The 21755-nt window shown below is 50.3% G+C and overlaps 1 protein-coding gene across 1 annotated transcript in view; it reads right to left on the bottom strand.

Annotated features, from left to right (window-relative positions):
• TARS3 (threonyl-tRNA synthetase 3) overlaps positions 1-21755 on the bottom strand; it is a 42609-nt gene that overhangs the window by 4709 nt on the left and 16145 nt on the right. The window contains exons 11-15 of the mRNA XM_058666557.1: positions 16091-16257; positions 12853-13015; positions 8994-9131; positions 6726-6803; positions 6541-6641 (exon numbers count right to left, since the gene is read on the bottom strand). Coding sequence (XP_058522540.1) covers positions 6541-6641; positions 6726-6803; positions 8994-9131; positions 12853-13015; positions 16091-16257 — 647 coding nt within the window. The remainder of the gene's footprint in view (positions 1-6540; positions 6642-6725; positions 6804-8993; positions 9132-12852; positions 13016-16090; positions 16258-21755) is intronic.

Below are 21755 nucleotides of genomic sequence, written 5' to 3'. Positions count from 1 at the left end.
CAAAATACTGATTCGTTCAATTTTTCCTTCCAAGATATTTAAATGACAACATGGAAAACATATCCAAAACAAGAATCCTAAAAGGAGCTCCCATTCTGCCCGCTTCACAGTGTCAACCCAGAGCCAGTGTGATGAACCCAAAAGCGTCCCCTACTGTTCCCACTGGGAACCTTGTTTCGGCACAAGCTCCTCGCATTTGTTCTAGAAGTCGACGGATCACAATCCTCTTTACATTCTCCTTACATTTAAGGGTTCCCTCCCCCCATTTGGAAAAACTAAGACAAACAAATATCTGCTAACCGCAATGAGGTGAACCACTTCAAGGTCTCCATGCACGTATTTCAGAAAGACAAATTTCATTTTATTGCAACAAATGCAGTATGTGGCAGACAATTCTTAGGAGAAATTCTATCTAAAAATGGTGCCTCTCCAGCTGCCAGCACACGAGACTCACATACCCTGAACACACAGAGAGCCATCTGGCAACCTGCTTCCAACGAGCTGTAGCTGGATGTTAGCCCCGCCAGTCACTTCTGCTAAGGGCCGTTACAGACTAACGGGCATATCCTTGGATTTGAGCCCACTGAAAGTTCTGGGTGGTGGTGGAGTGCCCGTCCTTGGCAAACAAAGAACAATCATTCATCCATCCACAAACTATAACACCATCACAGAACGTTCCTGAACATTGCGTAGCTTTGCGTAGGGCACGTAAAGGAAGCAGGATGACCTTCGTGGACCCCTGAGTCTACATAAGTTTCTGTTCCATCATGTATTTTAAACAGGCATTCCCTTAAAAAGAGAACTGAACTTCTGTGCTGACCAGATAAACATTATAATCAACATCAAGTTCCCCCAAAACATTCTCAGCAAATCTGATTACAATGGGAATATCTTCACCATAGTTTCTTCCCATTCCAAGAGTGTAGTGTGAATCTTCGCTCAAATAACTCCCTGTTAGTGGCTGTTGACAAGCCTCATGGTTGTACATTTTATACAAACTTGTATGTTTGTGTTTCTTGTTTACTCCTACTGTGTATCTTGTTGCTTCTGAGAGATTTTTTACCATCGCATTTCCTAGATTATTCATTAAATGAAAGCAAACTGATTTTTGTATTTCTATCTTTATTCCATTTTTTTCTCCATTTGGGTATTAGATATTCCAAGTATTTTAACACCTACACATGATAAATATTTTATCTCTTTTAAGTATTTGCACTCCTAGAATATGACTGAGCGAGCACAGTCGGCTCATTTGCCCTTCGAGTTCTGTGATGAAGCCCCTGTCGTTTCCCGATCATGTAAGTCCTGTGGTCAGGAGAGCTCTCCCTCACGACCCAGTGCCTTTCCGCGTAACGACAACACACATCTGCACATGCAACCTCCCCTGCTCAGGAAGGGCAGAGAGAGGAAGAGGGACACACCGAGACAGGGCTCTCCCAGCTGCTGGTTCATTCCCCAAACGCCTGCAACAGCCGGTGCTGGGCCAGCCGGGGCTGGTCTCGGTCACGGGTGCTGGGGATAGAAGCAGCTGATCGCTCCCTAGCCGCCTCCCAGGCTGTACAGAAGCCAGTGGATGTGCGGAGTGAGGCTGGGACTCAAACCCGTGTGCTCCAACATGCAGTGTGGGCACTGAATTCCTAGTACAAACACAGGGCTCCCTCACTTTCTTGGAAGAGAGCTTCCCGGGTTATGGTGAAGGCCTTGATGCCTGGTCTGGCTCCTGGAATGGCGCTGTTACCAGGGTCTGCCCTGGCTCTCCCTGAACGAGGCCCACCCCACACCCATGCATGGGGCAGCAACCTGAAGAGGACCTGGGAACCACCAGGCTGACAGTCGCCTGCAGAAGACCAGGAACTGAGGCCCACCGCACCGGCAGAGGACTTGGGCTGGTTTTGTCTTCCAGCTCCTGTGGTCCGTACTCAAAGGTGGCTCCCACTCAGGAAGGGCACCCCAGGTACAGACAGGGCAAACGGTTCAGGGCAACCCTCATTTCCTGGCCAAGAAATCGGCGAAATAACATTCTGTTCTCAGTCCTCACACCCCTCTCATGGCAGAAAATAGACAGGTCTCTGAAATTCTGACAAAGACGGTACAACCAGAAGGGCTGTGGTCACCAGGACACGGGGTTTGGTCTCTGACCCAGGGTGGGTAGTCCTGGAAAGAGCCTAGTGGAGTAAGGAAATCAAGTCCCAGCTTCCTGGTCACAGAGACACCAGTGAGACCCCAGGAAAATTAACAGGCGCAGGGAGCTGTAGACAGGCATCCTGTAACGGGAACTCACAGGGCCTCCCTGCTAACATGCCTACAGTTGAAGAGACTGCACACCTATGACCATTGCACTTTGGTAATTGACCACGGGGTGGCGCACACACAAGCTGCCCATTAGGATAAATACCCTGAAGACTGATCCCTCCTGGGAACCACAGCCCACAGAAAGTGGAACAGGGCCCAGCGCTGTGGCCTAGCAGCTAAAGTCCTCGCCTTCAATGTGCCAGGATCCCATATGGGCGCCAGCTCTAATCCCGACAACCCTGCTTCCCATCCAGCTCCCTGCTTGTGGCCTAGCAAAGCAGTCGAGGGCTGCCCAAGGCCTTGGGACTGTGTACCCGCTTGGGAGACCCAGAAGCTCCTGGCTTCGGATCAGCTCAGCTCCAGCCATGCGGTCACTTGGGGAGTGAACCATTGGATGGAAGATCTTCCTCTCTGTCTCTCCTCCTATCTGCATATCTGACTTTCCAATAAAAATAAAAATAGGGTTCGATGCGGTGGCCTAGTGGTTAAAGTCCTCGCCTTCAATGTGCTGGGATCCCATATGGGCACCGGTTCTAGCCTCGGCAGCCCAACTTCCCATTCAGTTTCCTGCTTGTGGTCCGAGAAAGCAGTCGAGGACGGCCCAAGGCCTTAGGACCCTGCACCCGTGTGGGAGACCTGGAGAAAGTTCCTGGCTCCTGGCTTCAGATCTGTGCAGCTTTAGCCATTGCTGCCACTTGGGGAGCGAATCATTGGACAGGAGATCTTCCTCTCTGTTTCTCCTCTGTGAATATCTGACTTGCCAATAAAAATAAAGAAATCTTTAAAAATAATAGATCTCAGGCCCAATGCGATAGCATAGCGGTTAAGGTCCTTGCCTTGAACGCGCCAGGATCCCATATGGGTGCTGGTTCTAATCCCAGTGGCCCCACTTCCTATCCAGCTCCCTGCCTGGGAATGAAGTCGAGGAGGCCCAAGACTTTGGGACCCTGCACCTGTGTGGGAGACCCAGAGGAGGCTCCTGGCTTTGGATTGGCTCAGCTCCAGCTGTTGCGGCCGCTTGGGGAGTGAACCATCAGGCGGAAGGTCTTCCTCTCTGTTTTAAAAAATAGATTTTTTAAAAAACATAAATAAAAAAATTTTTTAAAGATTTATTCATTTTATTACAAAGTCAGATATACAGAGAGGAGGAGAGACAGAGAGGAAGATCTTCCGTTTAATGATTCACTCCCCAAGTGAGCCGCAACGGCCGGTGTACGCCGATCCAAAGCCGAGAACCAGGAACCTCTTCCAGGTCTCCCACGTGGGTGCAGGGTCCCAAGGCTTTGGGCCGTCCTTGACTTCTTTCCCAGGCCACAAGCAGGGAGCTGGATGGGAAGTGGGGCTTCCGGGATTAGAACTGGCGCCCATATGGGATCCTGGGGCGTTCAAGGCGAGGACTTTAGCCACTAGGCCACGCCGCTGGGCCCAACATAAATAAAAATTTTAAAAAGCAAGTGGGATGAAATTAGGATTTTGAAGTAATCAGATTGATGCTAACATAGACTATATCTAGAAATAAACTTAATGAGAAATAGAAAACTCTTAAGTTTATATAGAAAGTACCCATAAAACTTTATGAAAAGCCATAACAAATAGTGAGAGCAGTAACAATAATACAACACGGCAATGAGCTTCATCCCAGCCACGCGAGGCTGGTTTAATATTCAAATTAATACAACCCAGTATACGAGCATGCTAAAGAAGAAAATCAATCATATCAACTAATACAGAGAAAGAACCGAACAAAACTCTCAACACCTACTTGTTTAACATAAAAATTCTCAGGAAATCAGAAATACAGAGGGAACTTCTCTAACTGGATGAAGAGCATCCAGAAAAGACCTTCAGCTAACACCACAGTTCACGGCAGAGAAGGTAAGGACGGTGAGCCTGTCCCTCGCCTCCCGCCGTCAGCACAGCACTGCAGGGCCAGCCACCGCCATGGGCACGAGGTGGCAATCACGGCAGAGAGAACGGAAACGAGGTGAGCTGTCCTCAGCTGTCGACGGTAGGACCGTCACAGGGAACTCCCCAAATCAGAGCGCTTCTCTAGAGCACAATGAGAACACGGAGCCAAAACCAAGACCACAAGACCGCCAAGGCACTCCTGAAGCAGGCACCACTGCTGCTTCGCTCTCGGGGTACCTCCGGGACAGCTGCTTCGCTCACGGGGTACCTCTGGGACATCTTCACGGACACCCAGGGAGACTGAGGGGCAAGCCAAAGCCCATGGGCTGCGATCTTCAATGTAGCAATCAAATCTACCCAAATTTCTCTCTAGATTTCATCCAACTCCAATTAAAATTCTCACCATTATTTTTGGATATCTACTCAAAACAAAAATTAGAAACAACTGTGACAAATACAAAGGGATTCACACTCCCTAACTTTGACTCCCTGTACAGCTACAATAAACATCACAGGGCCCGGCGGCGTGGCCTAGCGGCTAAAGTCCTCGCCTTGAACGCACCGGGATCCCATATGGGCGCCGGTTCTAATCCTGGCAGCTCCACTTCCCATCCAGCTCCCTGCTTGTGGCCTGGGAAAGCAGTGGAGGACAGCCCAAAGCTTTGGGACCCTGCACCCGCGTGGGAGACCCGGAAGAGGTTCCAGGTTGCCGGCTTTGGATCGGCGCGCATCGGCCCATTGCGGCTCACTTGGGGAGTGAATCATTAAACGGAAGATCTTCCTCTCTATCTCTCCTCCTCTGTGTATATCTGGCTGTAATAAGAAATGAATAAATCTTTTAAAAAAAAAATAACCATCACAGTATGGTACTGGAGAAAGCACAGTTACGATCAGAACTGAAAATCTGGAAGCAGAGCCACACAACCGCATCAGACTGCAACAAGGGCACAGCACTCCGGCACATCAGGCCAAGCTGGCATCCCATATGGTGCCAGTTCACATCCTGGCTGCTCCACTTCAGATCCAGCTCCCTTTAATGCTCCTGGGAAAGCAATGGAAGATGGTCCAAGTGCTTGGGCCCCTGCACCCATGCGGGAGAGCCAGAGAGGCTCCAGGCACTGACCTGGCCCAGCCCAGGCTGCTGGAACCACTTCAGGAGCGCATCAGTGGATGCAAGATCTCTGTCTATAGCTCTGCCTTTAGAATAAATATGTAAATCTTTTTCAAAAAAAAGGACACACAAAACTAGTGGCATACTACTGCATGTCTACAGAAGCGCTTGATGAACCCGGCCCAAGGGTCTGGCATTCCTGGAGTCCTCACGTAGCAGCGTGCTGGGCAGTTCCTTACCAAGGCAAGCACACCTACATGACCCACTCCCAGGGATTTACGAAACGCAAACTCCATTCACATAAACATTTGCGCACTGATGCTCACAGCAGCTTTGTCCACCATCACCACACCCTGCAAACAACCCAGCTGCCCTTCAACACAACAGCACACAACTCGGCCACCCACATGGACAGATGGAGCAGACACAGAGAACACGATGGGTCTCAGGGCACCACACCACATCAAAGCAACCAGTGTGATTCCAGAAGAGACAAAACAATGACGCTGAGATTAATGGATGCCAGGAGTCAGGGGAAGAAACAGGGTGTGACTGCAAAGCAGCAGCCCAAGGGAGTGGAGTTGAAGGGGCTTAATTCTCATTATGGAGGTGTACACGTCAGAACTCACACACACACACAGCACCACGCTACTGTATGCTAAGGACGTCTTGTAACCAAAGTCCCCGGTATGCAGGTCGTCACCGACTCTCCCCGCTGGGTCCTCGGGCATGTACAGCATTCTTGAGACACAGCCATAGGCCAGCTCCCGGAGAGGAGGTCCCCATACCGCCAGGGAAGGTCACGGCCAGCCACTGTCCCTGGGAATGCTGCTGGTGTGGCTGACGCCAGGGGAACGTGTCCCCCCTCCCCGACCTGATCATGTGCACAGAAAACCCAAGCTGATCCCCAACTCGATCACAAACAGGTTACACAAAAACAGTGTGGGAAATGGGATTAAAAGATAGTTTTGATGAAAAAAAAAGATAATATAATACTTTTTATAATATGCATTTTCCATAAAGTTTTTGAAGACCCCTAATATGCGTAAGTTCCAAAATTTCTGTACCTAAACGGCTCTTAATTTTTCCATGAACTTTGACACACTCTTACATGCTGAACGCACAGTGATAAAGTAGGACCCAACTGCTAACATTTTGGTGTTTCTAACGTCCAAATGTAAAGTAATTTGGGCATTAGACTATATTATTTATCATATTCAATAACTCACCTAACATATGTAAGATTAAATCTGATTGGCAGTTGAAAATCCAGCTGGATGGTCGCACACTGATGGTATCTGCCAATCGCATCCTTGATTTTTATATCAATCTGTAAATTAAACAATGCTTGCTTAGGGACAGTTTCCATTTTTATGTAAATTATACTCATTTTCAAAGCAAATGGTCCACTTACTTTGGGGCCATAAAATGCTCCATCCCCTGGGTTTACTTTCCATGGTTTTCCAAATTCCATCAAGCTATTCTGCAGTTGCTATTATTTTAGAAAGAAAAGAACATTAATACCTTCTGCATCTTTGTATATTTTATCTTTCTGTACTGTAACTCACAAGAGTGAACTAAACAGAATGTAACTGAGTTATTCAACTCAGCACGTATTCAGAGTATCTTCTACATTTAGTAAAGCCCGTTGAACAGACAACACAGACTATTAAGAGATACCTGCAACAACAAACATATGTACACGAGCCGAGGGAGAAGATAATCTCCAGTGAATTCCAGGCCCTCCTTCCAAGGCCCCCACTGCCCTACACACTGACCAGCGTCCACTCCCTGCTGTGGGTCGGGGGCCTGGCTCTCACAGGTGGGGCCTTGACCTGGCTTCCTCTGCCAACTGTCCCCTCTCTCGTGCTGTCCTGTACTTCTGTAGGATTGACTATGGCGGCTCATGAGGGCTACACACTTTCATGGGGTGGGATCGGGGGACCCCGCTCTGGAGCCCTCAGCTGAGCCCAAGGACAGGAAGCCGGCATGAAGGACAACAGTGTCCACACAGACGTCCCACAATCAAGGAGCAGTCTCCTGGCCATCCTGCAGGTGCAGCCCGAGGTGCACAGGGGTCAGCACCCTGGGGCCTGGGCTGGCTGGCCCTGGAAGGGCGACACCTCATGGGGCTGTACAGGAGTCTCCCCAAAGTGGACTCATGGAGCTGGAGCATGCTTGCCCCATCCCAGTCAGCTCAGCCTTGAGACGGAGTTCATTCCTGAGGTGTAGGTCTCCAGGGGCAGCTTCCTTCCCCCTTCAGACCAGACAAGGGAAGAACAGGCCCTGCCTCTGCAGGTCACTGGGGACCTGAAGCTTCTGCCTGGGACGTCTCAGAATAGGCCACAGGCTCCCTCCCTGACTTGCAGGTCAGTGGTCACTACTATCTGAGAAACGGCCCTGAAGAGAAGCAGGTCCATCCTTTCGGGCAGCGGCTCCGTCCTCAGTGAGCTGGCGCCTGGCTGCTGCGCTGCTGCAGCTGTGTCTGATCACCCGGTGCGCATGCGCCGAGCTGTCCCACTTCCTCTCTCCATGCCAGGCCCAGACACCTTAGCAGCCCTCACCTAGCCAGTCCCAACTGAACACAAAGATGGTGTACATGTGTGACGTCCTTCATGCAGCGCACAGGGAAGACAAATTCAGGACAGAAGTGGAGCCATGGGGAAGAGCAGGCCCTATTAGACCCCAACCCTAAATGGCTTCTGGGCAGCCTAGGAGGGCCTCTGCAACTTCTTATAAAGATGTAACAGCCGCCAATCACAGAGCACATCAGGGTCTGACACTATTAATGCAGCTCTTCTCAGATTCTTCCACCTGTGAGGACCAGAGGCCGAGCAGGAGTAACAGGCAGGGCGGGCAGCCAGGCCCTATCACCATTCTCTTCTCTACCCAGGGCTGAACGGGGAAAGCAGCAGTGTGACACGCACCTTCCTCTCAAGTGCTCCAAGTGTCAAGAGGCGCTAACTGAATGGGAGAGAGGCGCTCAGAGGGCAGCCCTGGGGGATGGGCCGGTGAGGGGACTCACATGCCAGGGGGGGTGTGCCAGCCTATGGCTTTAGAATGCACAACCCTGGGACTTCACAAGTCAGACCAACATGATGCCACTGCCATGTTTTAAACTATCTGCAGACACCAGGAGCTCCCGCAAGCTGGAGTTCTTTCTAAAGTCTCAGGTTGGTTAACAGTGCTTGATAGGAATTAGAATTAGTGATGTGTGAAAGCAATGTGAAGAATTCTTACTCCCATCAGTACGAATCACACTGGAAAGCCGCATTCCAGCAGCACTCATGTGACCACTTCCAACGTCAAGCTCCCTATCACAGGCCCTGTCTTGCATCAGCTGGGATCCCATATGGGCTCTGCTTCGTATCCTGGCTGCTCCACTTACTTCCCATCCAGCTCCCTGCTTGTGGCCTAGGAAAGCAGTCGAGGGCGGCCCAAAGCCTTGGGACCCCGCACTGCCATGTGAGGCCTCCAGGAAGTTCTTGGCTTTGGATTGGCTCAGCTTCGGCCGTTGCAACTTACTTGGGGAGTGAACCAGCGCAAGGAAGATCCCTCCCTCTGTCTCTCCTCCTCTGTAAATCTGACTTTCCAAGAAAAATAAATAAACCTCTCTTAAAAAATGCCCATGACAAGGCTGGGGAAGCGCAGCATGAGAACCGAGTGCTGTGTTCGTCCTCACCTTCTCCGCTTCGGCCCACACTGTGGCCTCTCCCAGGAAGCTGTCAGGCCGTGTGGACAGATTCAATTGGAAGGTGAAGCCGAATGTTGAGTAAACACACTGCAAAAACTGCAAGCACCCCTTGATTTCTCCTTCAATCTGAAATTAGAGCCAACGAGAGACTCAAAGGCGACACCAGGTTAAATTCATCATGGCATTCTACAAATAAAACACCTTTGCACACTTAGAGACCAGCCTGTTTTTCAGGGGGTCCCTCAGAGACTGCTGTGTCGGCCACTGTTGCTCACTTACACCTTCCTGGGCACTCCAGGCATGCACAGCTGCCCGAGGCTCATGGCCAGTACAGCGGGGGCACAGAGTAGCACTGCCCATGGACAAGCAGTGCCGTGTGCACAAAGGGGGTTCTCGTGGAGAGGAAGGCGGAAGGCCCAGGGGCCAGAGCGAGGGGACGTCAGGCAGCTGAGGGGGCGCAGAGGCCTGGGAAAGCCAGGACATGAAATAGGGCTACAGACTGAGCCAAGGAAGGGGACTAACATGACCCAGTCAGTTCGTCCCCAGCATAGGAAACGTTCTAGCGAGACTGGCAAGGCCCGGTGGGAGGCTGCGGGAGGCTGCGGGAGGCTGCGGGGGAGACTGAACCAGAGAGCAGGCCCAACCCGCAACCACAAAGATACCCCTGACTTCTCTGCAAGCTGAATGTGTTAAGGTTTTCCAACTAAGTATAAACTGTATTTTACATCCTTTTTATACAGCGGAAGGAGGCAGGCATCACCACGGCCTATGTTCCTAAATAAAACATCAGTTACCCACATAAGGTGGGTCTGCTTCTGGACTCTATTCTGCCCCACGGGCCTTTTGGTCTTGGTAGTAACCCCACACTGTCAGAGCAGCTTCACAGCAATTCTCAAACCAAGCAGTTACGACTTCATTGCTGCTGTTTCTCCTTTCCATCTTTTCTAGTTTCTTTTGATTTCCACATTTTCAGAATCAGCCTGACAATTTCTGCAAACAAGTCTGATGGAGTGCTGCTTGGGCTTGCACTGACCCTACAGGTCACTCTGGGGAGCACTGCTGTACCAATAATTCAGTCCTGTAGCCCAAGAACAAGGTTTAATTCCTGCATTCACTCAGACCTTTAATTTTCATGTAGTTTCCACTGTATAGCTCACCCCCATACAGGACAGTTGGAGCGGTCCCAGTGAAGCACAGCTGACTCCGGTGCTTAAACAGCATGAACTTATTCCTGCTCGATCTGGGGTGGGGAAGGCCAAGCCCATGGTCCTGTCTGATTCAGCTCCCTGGCGAGGGCCCTCCTCGCATCCTCAACAAGCTGCGTCCCGACTACACCCTCGGGCGGCAGAGCAAGGCACGGGGAAGGAGCAAGCTAGGCGTGTCTCTATGTCCAGGGGCCCGGCTGCATGACCCCGTCCACCAAGGCCTCAACCTTGGGGAGACGGCTTCGGCACGTGAACGTGGGGGAAACAATCAGACCGCAGCCCAAGTTGATGAGATGCACCCCCAAGTTCTCATAGCATGGTTCTTCACTTTCAGTTTCCAACGGCTCATTGCTAGGAGACTGACTGACCATTAGTTTTGCATACTAGTATTTCATACAACGCATTTTTCTAAACTCACTAATTCCAGTAACATTTTTGTAGTTTCCACTTCTACAAAGCTGGGCATGTCATCTGCAACACAACTTCTGACCCCTTCTAACCTGGAGCTCACTGCTCCCGTCCTGCCCTATTTCATCGCAAATCTAAGTAGTGAGAATCTGCTGTACAATTAAGAACAGAAGTAACGAGAGATCTCTTCCTTGTTCCTGGCCTTATGGATAGAACATTCTGAGCAGATGTCCCATAGATGCTTTTTATTAGGCCGAGAAAGTTCTCTTCTAGTTTCTTAGAGTTTTGTGAGAAAGATACTGAGTGTTACCAAATGCTTTCTCAACAATCTACTGAAATGAGTGGACTTTTTATTTTTCAGTTTATTAAATGGCGAATTGTTATCATTTATTCTCTAACATTAAGCACATCTTTCTTGGGATATAGCCTGCCTGGTAAAGATACATTAGAGTGTTTTAAGTATTATTGAATGTTACTTGCTAAAATTGTGGTTGGAATTTCTTTCTGACTTTATCTTCATGGTGGTCTTTAGCTTTTTCTTCCTGAAATAGCTTTGTCTTTCTTGATAGTAGGGCAATGCCAGCTGGTAAGGATTTCCTCTTCAACTTCCTGGAAGAGTCTCTGGAACTACATTTTCCTTAATCCAAGCAGAATTCAGAGAAGCCCTGTGGGCCTGCAGCTTTCTCTTTAGTTGAACCTCTAACTCAAGTTCTGTGACACAAGCCGCGCAGATTGCCTACGTCCTCTGGAGTCGAGCTGCGCAGTCTGTGTTCTTCAACAATTTTTCCCCTTCATCTTCGCGATCTCAAGTTTACTGGCCTGAAGCCGTTCATGATACTGCCTTATTACTTCCTTAATATCTACAGTCTGTAGCGATGACATCACTCATTTCCAGCACTGTAGACGTACACCCTTTGTTTCTCCTTAAGCCTAAATTAAGACATCTATTTCAGTGATATTTTCAAAGAACAATTTTTCATTTTCTAATTTTTTTTTGTATTTCAAGAAGTTCTGCTGTTATGATTTCCTTTGGCTTACACTTGTAATTCTCTCTTCTAGTTCCCTAAGCAGGAACTAAGACACTTTACTTGAAACCTTTCTTTTTTCCTAGCAGGTATTTGGTACTATAAACATCCCAGCCAAATGCCATGTTGATGGTATCCCACAACCTTGGACATTTTGTTTTTGTTCATTGTAAAATATTTCTTATTTCCCTTTATATTTCTTCGTTGACCCATTAAAATTTTATTTATGAGCCCAGCGCGGTAGCCTAGCAGCTAAAGTCCTCAACTTGCACATGCTGGGATCCCATATGGGCACCGGTTTTAGTCCTGGCGGCCCTGCTTCCCATCCAGCTCCTTGCTTGTGGCCTAGGAAAGCAGTGGAGGACAGCCCAAGGTGTTGGGACCCTGAACCCGCGTGGGAGACCTGAAGGAAGCTCCTTTGCCCTGGCTTCAGATTGGCTCAGCTCTGGCTGTCCTGGCTATTTGGGAAGTGAACCAGCAGATGGAAGATCTTCTCTAAAATTTGTTTTTCAAATCAAAATAAATAATTCTTTTTAAAAAAGAGATTTATTTATTTATTTGAAAGGCAGAGTTACACACAGAAATTTCTTGTGTGGCCACACCACTAAGAATGTGCCAGGCTGAAACTGGGAGCCTGGGACCACATCCAGTCTCCTGCCTGGGTACAGGGGGAGCTGGGACCACATCCAGTCTCCTGCCTGGGTACAGGGGGAGCTGGGACCACATCCAGTCTCCTGCCTGGGTACAGGGGGCCCATGCACTGAGACCAGCTTCCACTACCTCCCAGAACTGGGGTATCGGGGACTCAACCTGACGCTCACATGGGATACTGGCACTGCAGGTGGTAGCTTAACCTGCAGCACCATGATGCCAGCTCCCAGCAACAGCGACTTTCTGCATGACAATCTTTATCTGAACGGAGAGGTGAACTCTAAGTTCTAGACAACAGTGAACAGAAAAGACACCTAATCCCTTGAAATACTCCACTGAATGGAGTTAAACTAACAAACAGAGGTGGCCAATGAAAAAAATAACAAAAATTCCCTGCCAGGAGATGAATGGATCAGAGACTCACAGATTGTCAGAAACGATCGGCCCCTCAGACCTGAGACCACGTGGCTCATCCCACAGCAGCTCTGAAGGGTCGGGTCACGCGCATCCAGGCGGCACGAGGCCCCAGTGGCTGCGCTTTGCCCCCGTGCTGTTCACCTGTTCCAGCGTGCAGAAGATGTGTGCGTCGTCCTGCTGGAAACGCCTCACGCGGGTCAGCCCACTCAGGGTCCCCGACAGCTCATTTCTGTGAAGAACTCCAAAATCAGCAAACCTAAGAGGCATCTCTCTCCAGGACCGTGGGCGGTGGGCAAACATCAGACTAGAAAAGAGGAAGTAACACAGCTATTACCTAGCAGAGAGTGAAGCTCTCAGTATGAAAACATCACAGCCTGGACATGGTTAGTGGCTCCGTGTGATGAAATTCAACCCCCGTGGGGAGGGATTAAGAGTGGGACTTAATCCAACTATCATGTTTATAAGTGGGGACAGGGGAAGGTGATTAGGATTGGATCCTGTCCTTAGGTCAGGGCACCTGCGGCTTTAAGAGGCAGAGGCCCCAGGCACACACAGGCATGCTCCCTGTCTCTGGCCACAGGGTACACCATGCTGCCATCTGACTAAGGGAACAGACAGCCGCGTGAACATCCCAGAGCCGTGAGCTGAAGGAACCTCTTTTCTAAGTGCGAGTGCCTGGGGCATTTTATTATGGTAAGGAGAACAGACTAATCCAAGCCTCAAGATTTATAAACTCCTTATTCTGGTTCCTCATCACCAGGCTAAACTTCTTCCATGAATTGTTGAACTCACTAGAACCTGAAAAGCCTTCTCTGGTTTATCTTCCAGAGTGCTATTCCCCGTCCTCAGCTGCTCAAGGAAGCTCTTACCACTGACAGCGCTGCAAAGGCTACTCCTGCAGGGAGGCCCTGGCCTAGCCCAGCCTGGACACGCCTGTCACAGCACCTGCGTCCCTCCTTTCTTTTTTTCTAAGAACCGATGGCATGAATAGTCCCAACCCGCCCCTGCTCACGAGCTGACCACGTCACGGACTGTGTCTCAACACAGCTATGCTCCAGCCCCAAGCTCAGGAGGCACTCCCCTCTGTGCTCGTGGTTAACACTGCACTTGCGCAGAGAGCTCTCCTGGCTCTCCCCCCACGAGCACCAGACCCCGTCATCCTGCGTCCTGTGAGGCCCGAGAACATAAAGCTGCATTCTCTACTTCAGCCCAGCTTTCCTGTAGTTAAAATCATAGGCTACCACTTCAAATGGCGCCTAACAGGAACGTCGGCTGAGAATCTGTCAACACGGCTTGGGCTCCAACTGTCTGCACGGGAGGATTATTTGCCTGTTGGTTTTTACAATGTTAATGTGCACCATCTTAAAGTCGCAATTCCCTAAATGTTACTGAGAAGGGTAAACAGCTTTGCTCACTGTTCCGAGACTCAGAATTTAGCTTCTAGCAGCAGTTTACTGGATACGCTGTGTGCTGATGATACAAGACTGGAATGACTGGGATTTCCATGTATGTGCAGAGTTTTATCTGTTCAGTTCCAGGTGTAACATGTACTGGTCTTCTGAGCTTTGCAGACAACACTGTGATGATTACACTCCTTACCAGACAGTCCTTTGGCTCACACAACACCAAGGAGAGGAGTGGCCTGGGGATTACCTTGTGACATAATGCTGAGGCATCTCGGAGATAATGGGAGTGGGAGGAAACGTGTCCTCAAACCAATGGAACCCAGGGACCCACTGATGATGACCTTATTGATCTCACTATAATCCACCTGAACGGTACTTAAGAACTGAATGTTCTGCAAATATGAACGTCTGAAGCGTATTACTGCCAGGAAGACAGATATTATAAGAAAACTGATACATAAAACAATCCTCTAAATAGCACAGAAAAAGTTCCCAGTTAAACATTCCAGGTCTACCAAAGATCAAACATGTTTTAAAGAATAAAATCCCGGTGCAGTAGCCTAGTAGCTAAAGTCCTCACCTTGCATGCACCGGGATCCCATATGGGCGCCAGTTCATGTCCCGGCTGCCCCACTTCCCATCCAGCTCCCTGCTTGTGGCCTGGGAAGGCAGTCGAGGACGGCCCAAAGCCTTGGGATCCTGCACCTGGGTGGGAGACCCAGAAGAACCTCCTGGCTCCTGGCTTTAGATCAGCTCAGCTCTGGCTGTTGCAGCCACTTGGGGAGTGAATCAGCTGATAGAAGATCTTTCTCTGTCTCTCCTTCTCTCTGTAAATCTGACTTCCTAGTAAAAAGAAATGAATCTTTAGAAAAAATACACATTTTCTCCAGAGTGAAATAAATTGGTACTAATGGCTGGCAAGCCCCACTTCAGATTAAAGAATCCTCCTCCCCCACTGAAAAAAGCAAAATCATAATAGGACTTCCGAAACCTCATGAAAAATGTAATTATGTTAAGAAAATTAAGAGTTTTTTTAAAGTTCAGCACCAAAATGTACTCTTTAAAAAAAAGTTTATTGTCACCTACATCCAAGGCACAGCAACAGAAAGCTCTTCCAGAGCCAGCACTGGGCCAGGCTGAAGCCATTTCAGTGTCCCAAGTTGCCGCCACCCAGCAGCGACACTAAAAAGACGAGGAACACTCTTGAGGGTCTGGGAAAAGCCGGAACCGCAACCGGACCCCTCACTGCCAAAAGCGGATGCATTTAAATCCTTATCTCCGCTGCTCCTGTCCCCATTGGTCTAAGCTTTCCTCCCCACTTCTCCAGCCCTCTTTCCACCACCCTTCTTCCCATATTTCTTCCTGTACTTTCTGCTGCATTTCTCCGGTCTTATCCCCGTCTCTCCATCCTGCTTGTATTGCTTCTGTCTGTATCCCTCTTTTCCAGCCCTCTCTGCCACCCTTCTTCCCCTCTGTCCTTCTTCTCCCTCTTCCAGTCTTTCTCCGTCAGCAGTCCCCACCTAGCTTTTACTGGCTACTTTTATATCATTCTCCACCAATCACTTCTCCCCGTGGGTCCACTTGGCGCTACGTGATAGGCCAGTAAACAGCTAGGGCATCAGCCTATCCCTGTGACTTCCTGTTTACCTGCTGGCGACACCAACTCCGCCTCCTGGCCTGGACCAGCCGCCATCTTGCGACGGCCCCTCTCAATCCTTCAGCACCCCGCAAGGCATCCCAGGACTCATTAGCAGGAAACAACTGGGAGTAGGGCAGCTGAGACTTGCACCCACAATATGGCATGTGGGCATCCTAACTGGCAGGCTTAACTTGCTGTGCCACAACACCCACCCCTAAACTTCTCTTGCAATCCATTTTCCCATTAACTCTGGAGCTTGCTTACATTAAAAGCTAGTTAGGATGAACACGCTACAGGCTGCTAGGTGAAGCCCTGTTTCTTCTGGAGCACTCACCAGTGTCCTGGGCAGTTCATGGGCTTCAGGGAAAAGGTGTCCTTCTCGACCTCGAAGGTGAACATGTTCTCATGGTAATACTGCCAGTGGCCCGAGGTCTCCCAGAGTCGGCTGTTGTACATGTTCGGGGAGAGCACTTCGGTGAAGTCCCGTTTGTGGTACTCCTCCTTGAAGACAAAGGCCTTCACAGTAAGACCTGCTGCACACGTCCTGGCCACGGCAGAGCAATCACAGTAACGCTGGGGGCCACTAGTTTAACCCTGAGGTGGCGCCCTCATCCTCAGGTGTCCACTTCCGGGGTGGGCTCCACAGCCTCAGACACGCTCAGGGTGCTGTCGGCACAGAGCCGCTGCACGCTCTGCAATGCCATGTAGCACACAAGGACCCAACCCTGTGAAAATCAGCAACTGAAACGCAACACACGGAGAAGCGCGCCGTGCTACAACTTCTCAAATCTTACATCCTACATAAACAGGAGGGTGTCGTTCCTATGACTTAAGAGGCCATTTTCTCATCAAGTAAGCCTAAATGTCACACTGTATTAGTTTCTGTCACTTAGTTTCCGAGTTGAAACTTGAACTTTGAGCCATAAGCCGGTGTCTCCCCGACCTCCGTTAGCAGCTTCCCTGAGGCCCCAGGGATGGCAAAACTCAAGTTTCCTCAGGGATAGTTCTTACTTTGGTTATATTTCCCTCCTTTTTCTTCTTCAGTTTACTGATACTGGTCCTTGTCCACTGTTCCTTAGATCTTAACATTTTAAGTCATTTAATGGGCATCTGGCACAAATCTAGACAACTGCACTTCAGGAAAGTTAAAAAAGAAAAATGATTTCCTAGGATTAAAAAAAAAAAAAACCCTCGAGAACCATACTCGGGGCTAGAATGTGTGAGGCCTGCGTGGACCAATCCCCTGGAAACTCTGACCCCATTGGACGGTTTAGAAGGGCCGGTGGAGTCTATGCGGCAGGCATGACAGTCTATGGGGCGCGCTGGGCTGACCCAGAGCAACCTCTGGCATACTTAACACTGGCTGGCAACAGGCCCGGTTGGGGAGCGTGGGGGAGGCCTTGGCTGCGTGGAGCCTACCACCAAAGGGCACAGGAACTGGAAGGGGGCTGAGTTCTGGTCGGGTCACAGTTGTAATCCCTTGGCACAAATATCAATTCGGACTTGATGCACCATGCCTGATTAGACCGCAGCACAGTTTGGTGCTCTGGAGGACCAGGATAGACGTTGGACGGGCTCGGCTAGGCCTCAACCCCAACTGAGCCTTGTATGAGATATACGTGGGTATGGACGAGCCGTGGCTGGGCTGAAACTCAACAGCAGGAACCAGAATGGATTGAAGAGCGGAGCTGGCCGAAGGACCTGCTGGTATGCGTAAAGCCCGACACCAGGAAGGAGTCGGAGGGAGGAACCTGAACAGTTCCTCTGACAGGACACTGACCCTACAAATAAACGCAGGAAGCATGGAGGTAAACAACCCAGAAGAGGCTTTGGAATGTGACCCACTGGCATACACTTGGCTCGGGTTGGGGCAGAGCAGGCTGAGTCAGTTCACGTCATCCACTGGCAAGCCCAAGCGCTGAAACTGTGTGGGGGCCTGGCCGGGTTTGGTCGCGATAAAACAAACAAACAAACAAACAGACAAACAAACAGACAAAAAAAACAGTACAAAACACAAAATGCCAAGGTGAAATGGCCTGTGCCAGTAGGGAATGCAACACCCAACCAGCACACCTCCCACTGGTTTCGGTGAGGGACGAGAGTGTGATGGGCAGAGTCGGGGAGAGCTGCGACACTCATTGGTTCCAATGGAGGTCGGGGCTCAGAATAGAACCAACCCAGGGGGTAAAACCACCAGCTGACCGGAGTGATGGACGGTGGCGGGCACTGTGCTTACTAGTAGTACATGTAGGAGCCTGGACTGGGAATGCCTCAAAGTTTTTTTAGGGGATTCCCCTGAAGAAAATGGAGGAATCAAAGCATTAACCAAGAAAAGATGGAAGATGGGGTAGGTAGATCAATCAACCACCTCAGCTATGCTTCCAGCAGAAAACTGGACAAGGGGAAACCCTAAGATGGACTATGTCAATCAGTGGACTCTGCACCAGCCTCATCATACCTGGACTGTTGCTGATGGTATGTTGGAGCTTCTAATTGATCGAGGTGACGCTCTGCTGGCTCTGCCTTCAAACCTGAGAGGGCCTCCCTAAGAGGCCGTTGAACTTGAACTGGACAAGTGGGATGCTGGACTCTGTATGGTGTAAACTTTTAATTAGGGAATCTCAACGGAACTTGAGCTGTGGTTATGCATCAAGGTGAAGGAATTCACCATGGGGGAAGGGTTTGGGGTGAAGGGGGTGGGGGGAATCCCAGTACCTATGAAATTGTGTCATGTAATACAATGTAATTAATGAATAAATGAATATATATATATATATATAAAAACCCAAGACCCACAAGCTCATGGCTCTGTGCTCTTGTGCAGGGCGTGGCTTCACAGGCGACAGTGGACAGCCTGGGTCGCGGACAGCCTGGAGGCCCATCTCCTTGCCCTGTCTACACCAGAACTACAGGACACTAGGAATGTCTGTAGTTTGAGGAGTTACATTAGAAGGTGCTAGCAAGGCCCTGTGTGCGCGTCTTTTACTAGACGGCTTTTCAAGCCAACGCAGGCAATGCTGCTCAGTGCCTCTGAATGCACTGTGAACACGAGCATCTAGGAATGGATGTTTTGTTGAGGTATTCAGAAATCACTTTAAGCCTCCTCTGCACTGGGCTGAAGGAATGCCTCCCCCTGAGCTCACAGCTTAAGTCCTAACCCCCCGGTGACAGTTTTAGGAGGTTGGCAGTGGGCAGGTACAGCCTCCATGCAGGGGGTACTGGCTCTCACGTGAAGGTCCCTCAGCCTCTTCTGGCTGCACGAGGATACATACAAGTTAGCACCCCACCACCTGGGAGAGGGTCCTCCCCAGCACCCACCATCCCCAAGACCCAGAACTCTGTTTGCAACTTGCAGAACCAACAGAAATACATTCCTGTGGTTCCCAAGCTAGCCAGAGGCTAGCACTTACTACAGTGGCCCTTGGGAGTGCAGAGGCAACAACTGCTACATTTCTCTATCAAACATGCGCATATTGATGTGCGCTGCCTTAGCTCTGTACTGTAACATATACACTGGTCTGTCTCCACACACACAAACACACGTGGGAGAGAGATGAAGCCAGAGGGTTCAAGGTTACCGACTGCTGACTCCAGATACAGGGACTGTGGATGCTAACTATCTGGTTACTTCTCTGCAGATCTGAACTTCTCGTAAGAAGAAGATGGAAGGAAGGTACTGACAGCCACCTTCCTTCTCTGAAGAGCGATGGAAACCAAGCCATGGGAGAGAAACTTCTCGCCCTGAGGCTGAGGAGTGTGTGGCTGCCTAGGCCCCCAAGAAAGCCTGATACCCCACCTGGACTCCAGGGCAGCCCTGGCCTTGCAGGCAGAGTGCAGGGAGCTGCACCTAGTGGCCACTCCCCTTGAGAACTCCTAAGCGCTCCTTACCATCAGCTTCACAAGAAGACAACCATTTCTCGTTACAAAAGCTGCAGTGACTCACAGGAGCAGCCCTCTGCAAGCCCCACGCACACAGCAGTAGACAGTTTACAGAACTAGCTCTCCAGGAAGACGGAGCGAACAGCAAGGCAGGATGCGCCTCAGAATGCGGGAAGGGGGTGAGGGAATGTCAGTGACAAGGGGCCTGGCAGGGCTGCGGCTACGCAGGGTGGCTCCCAGCTCAACCCTGCCTTTGCAGGTGTGGATTTGCAACCTTCTGCTCTTAAGGCATTGGACCTGTCCTTCCAGTTTGTAGTTTCTCATTGAAACTTTCAAGGCCATTTTGACCCCTAGTCCTACACTCACGGCTTGCTCGCTCTCTGGAAACTTGTAGGTGTGCAAGGGAAGGAGTGCTTTGTTGGAGACTTCCTCTGTAACCCCTGCTGCCCAGGACAGAGCCCAAGTCTCCTGGGACTGGGGGAACCTGAGGGTAAGGAGGGTGAGGTCTGCAGGAAGCCAGAGGGAACCTTAAGTGTGCCCACTTCCAACAGCAACAGTGACAAAACACAGCAACCCATAAAGACCAGACTGCTACCACTTCGGATTTCATGAGAAAAATTCAGGTCATCCACTGTGACGTGCTCAATTGTGTCCACCTAAAAGGATATTCTCAAGTTCCAAACCCCAGTTCTCTTTGAAGGCAAGGTCTTTACAGCAGAAATCAAATTAGGCTGAGGTCAGTTGAGTGGCTCCTAACCCAGTGACGGACATTCTAATGAACTGAGAAAATAGGGGAAGAGACAGCACAGAAGGCAGAGGACAGGGAGACGCAGAAGTGGCGTGATGTTTCCCAAGGCCAAAGACACCACAGATGACCGGCAAACCACTGGTCAGTGGGCGAGGCAATGAAGGACCCCAGCCCGTAGAGGCACAGGGTCCTGCCCACACCATCCTTTCACACGTGGCACAGCAGATTCCTGCTGTTCTGAAGCCATCTTGTTTATGGCACGTCTCCTCTCCTTAGGAAGCCGAAATGCACACCAAGTACAACCTTGCCCTGCTACGTGGGGGGCAAATCAAGGAACCAGAACGGCTGGTGGACAAGGCAGTGGCTCTGCCTTCTCAGCTTAGGGCTGTGTCCGTCTACAGAGGCTTTCTTCACATCCTTGTGTGAAGAGCATGATGGAGGCTAATGCCACACTTAGATTTTTAAATGAGGTTGAAATAATGTCCCATATGATGATAGACTGGCTGATGGAACCCTGGGACAAGAAGACAAACGACCTCATTCATGCAGGGTACAGAAGTGGATGGTCAGAGGAACCAGGAATGTGCCCTGCTGGTGGCACTGCACCTGCCGTGGCCTGTGCACTCCACCCCAACCCATCTTCATTCCCCTGCCTTCCTGCTCTGTCTCCGAGGGCTCACTGTTACGCTTCCCTCAAGGATGCCCAGAACAGTCCTGAAGCCAGCACTCTCCCAGATCAGTTGCAGAGAGAGAGGCATGAGGGGGTCAGGAAGGAGGTGTGAGTGGTGGAGGCAGCACGGTAAGTCAAGATGCAGCACAGCAGTTCATAGGTCACCGCATCAAGTTAAGGTTGCAGAGAATGGACCAGAAAAGAAACCTCACTGGGAAACAAGCAGAACCATCATCAGGTATGCTGAGGAGTGCTGTGGCTGTGGCGGAACCTGAGGGGAAGTCAGGGTTACAGGAAGTACAGAGCAAGAACAGAACTGTGAGGCCAGTGGTCCCCGTGGGTCACCCTGGATGACAGCGCCGAGTCCTAGCCTGTCAGCACTGAAGACTTTCCAATCCGTGAATCAGTGCTAGGCACTCATGGCTCGGTATTTCCCACAGCGGTGTCATCACTCTCTCCTAAGCAGCCGTCACATCTGGAGTCATGACCTGGGCAACAGGGAGCCCCAGTCTGGTGACTTGACTGTGGAGATGGCCCTGCCCTTCAGCACTGCGGGCCCCTAAACACGGTCCCTCCCTTCCCACGCCCGGCTCGATGCATCATCCGTACAGCCTGCGCGTGTCAGCAACGCACGCGGACAACAGATGCATCTGCTGAGGCTCAGCACCACGCTCGGGGAAAACAGAACTTATTTCCACGTTT

Source organism: Ochotona princeps, chromosome 6, assembly GCF_030435755.1.
Source record: "Ochotona princeps isolate mOchPri1 chromosome 6, mOchPri1.hap1, whole genome shotgun sequence".
Taxonomy (NCBI): Eukaryota; Metazoa; Chordata; class Mammalia; order Lagomorpha; family Ochotonidae; genus Ochotona; species Ochotona princeps.
This window is presented reverse-complemented; position numbering and strand designations above follow the sequence as displayed.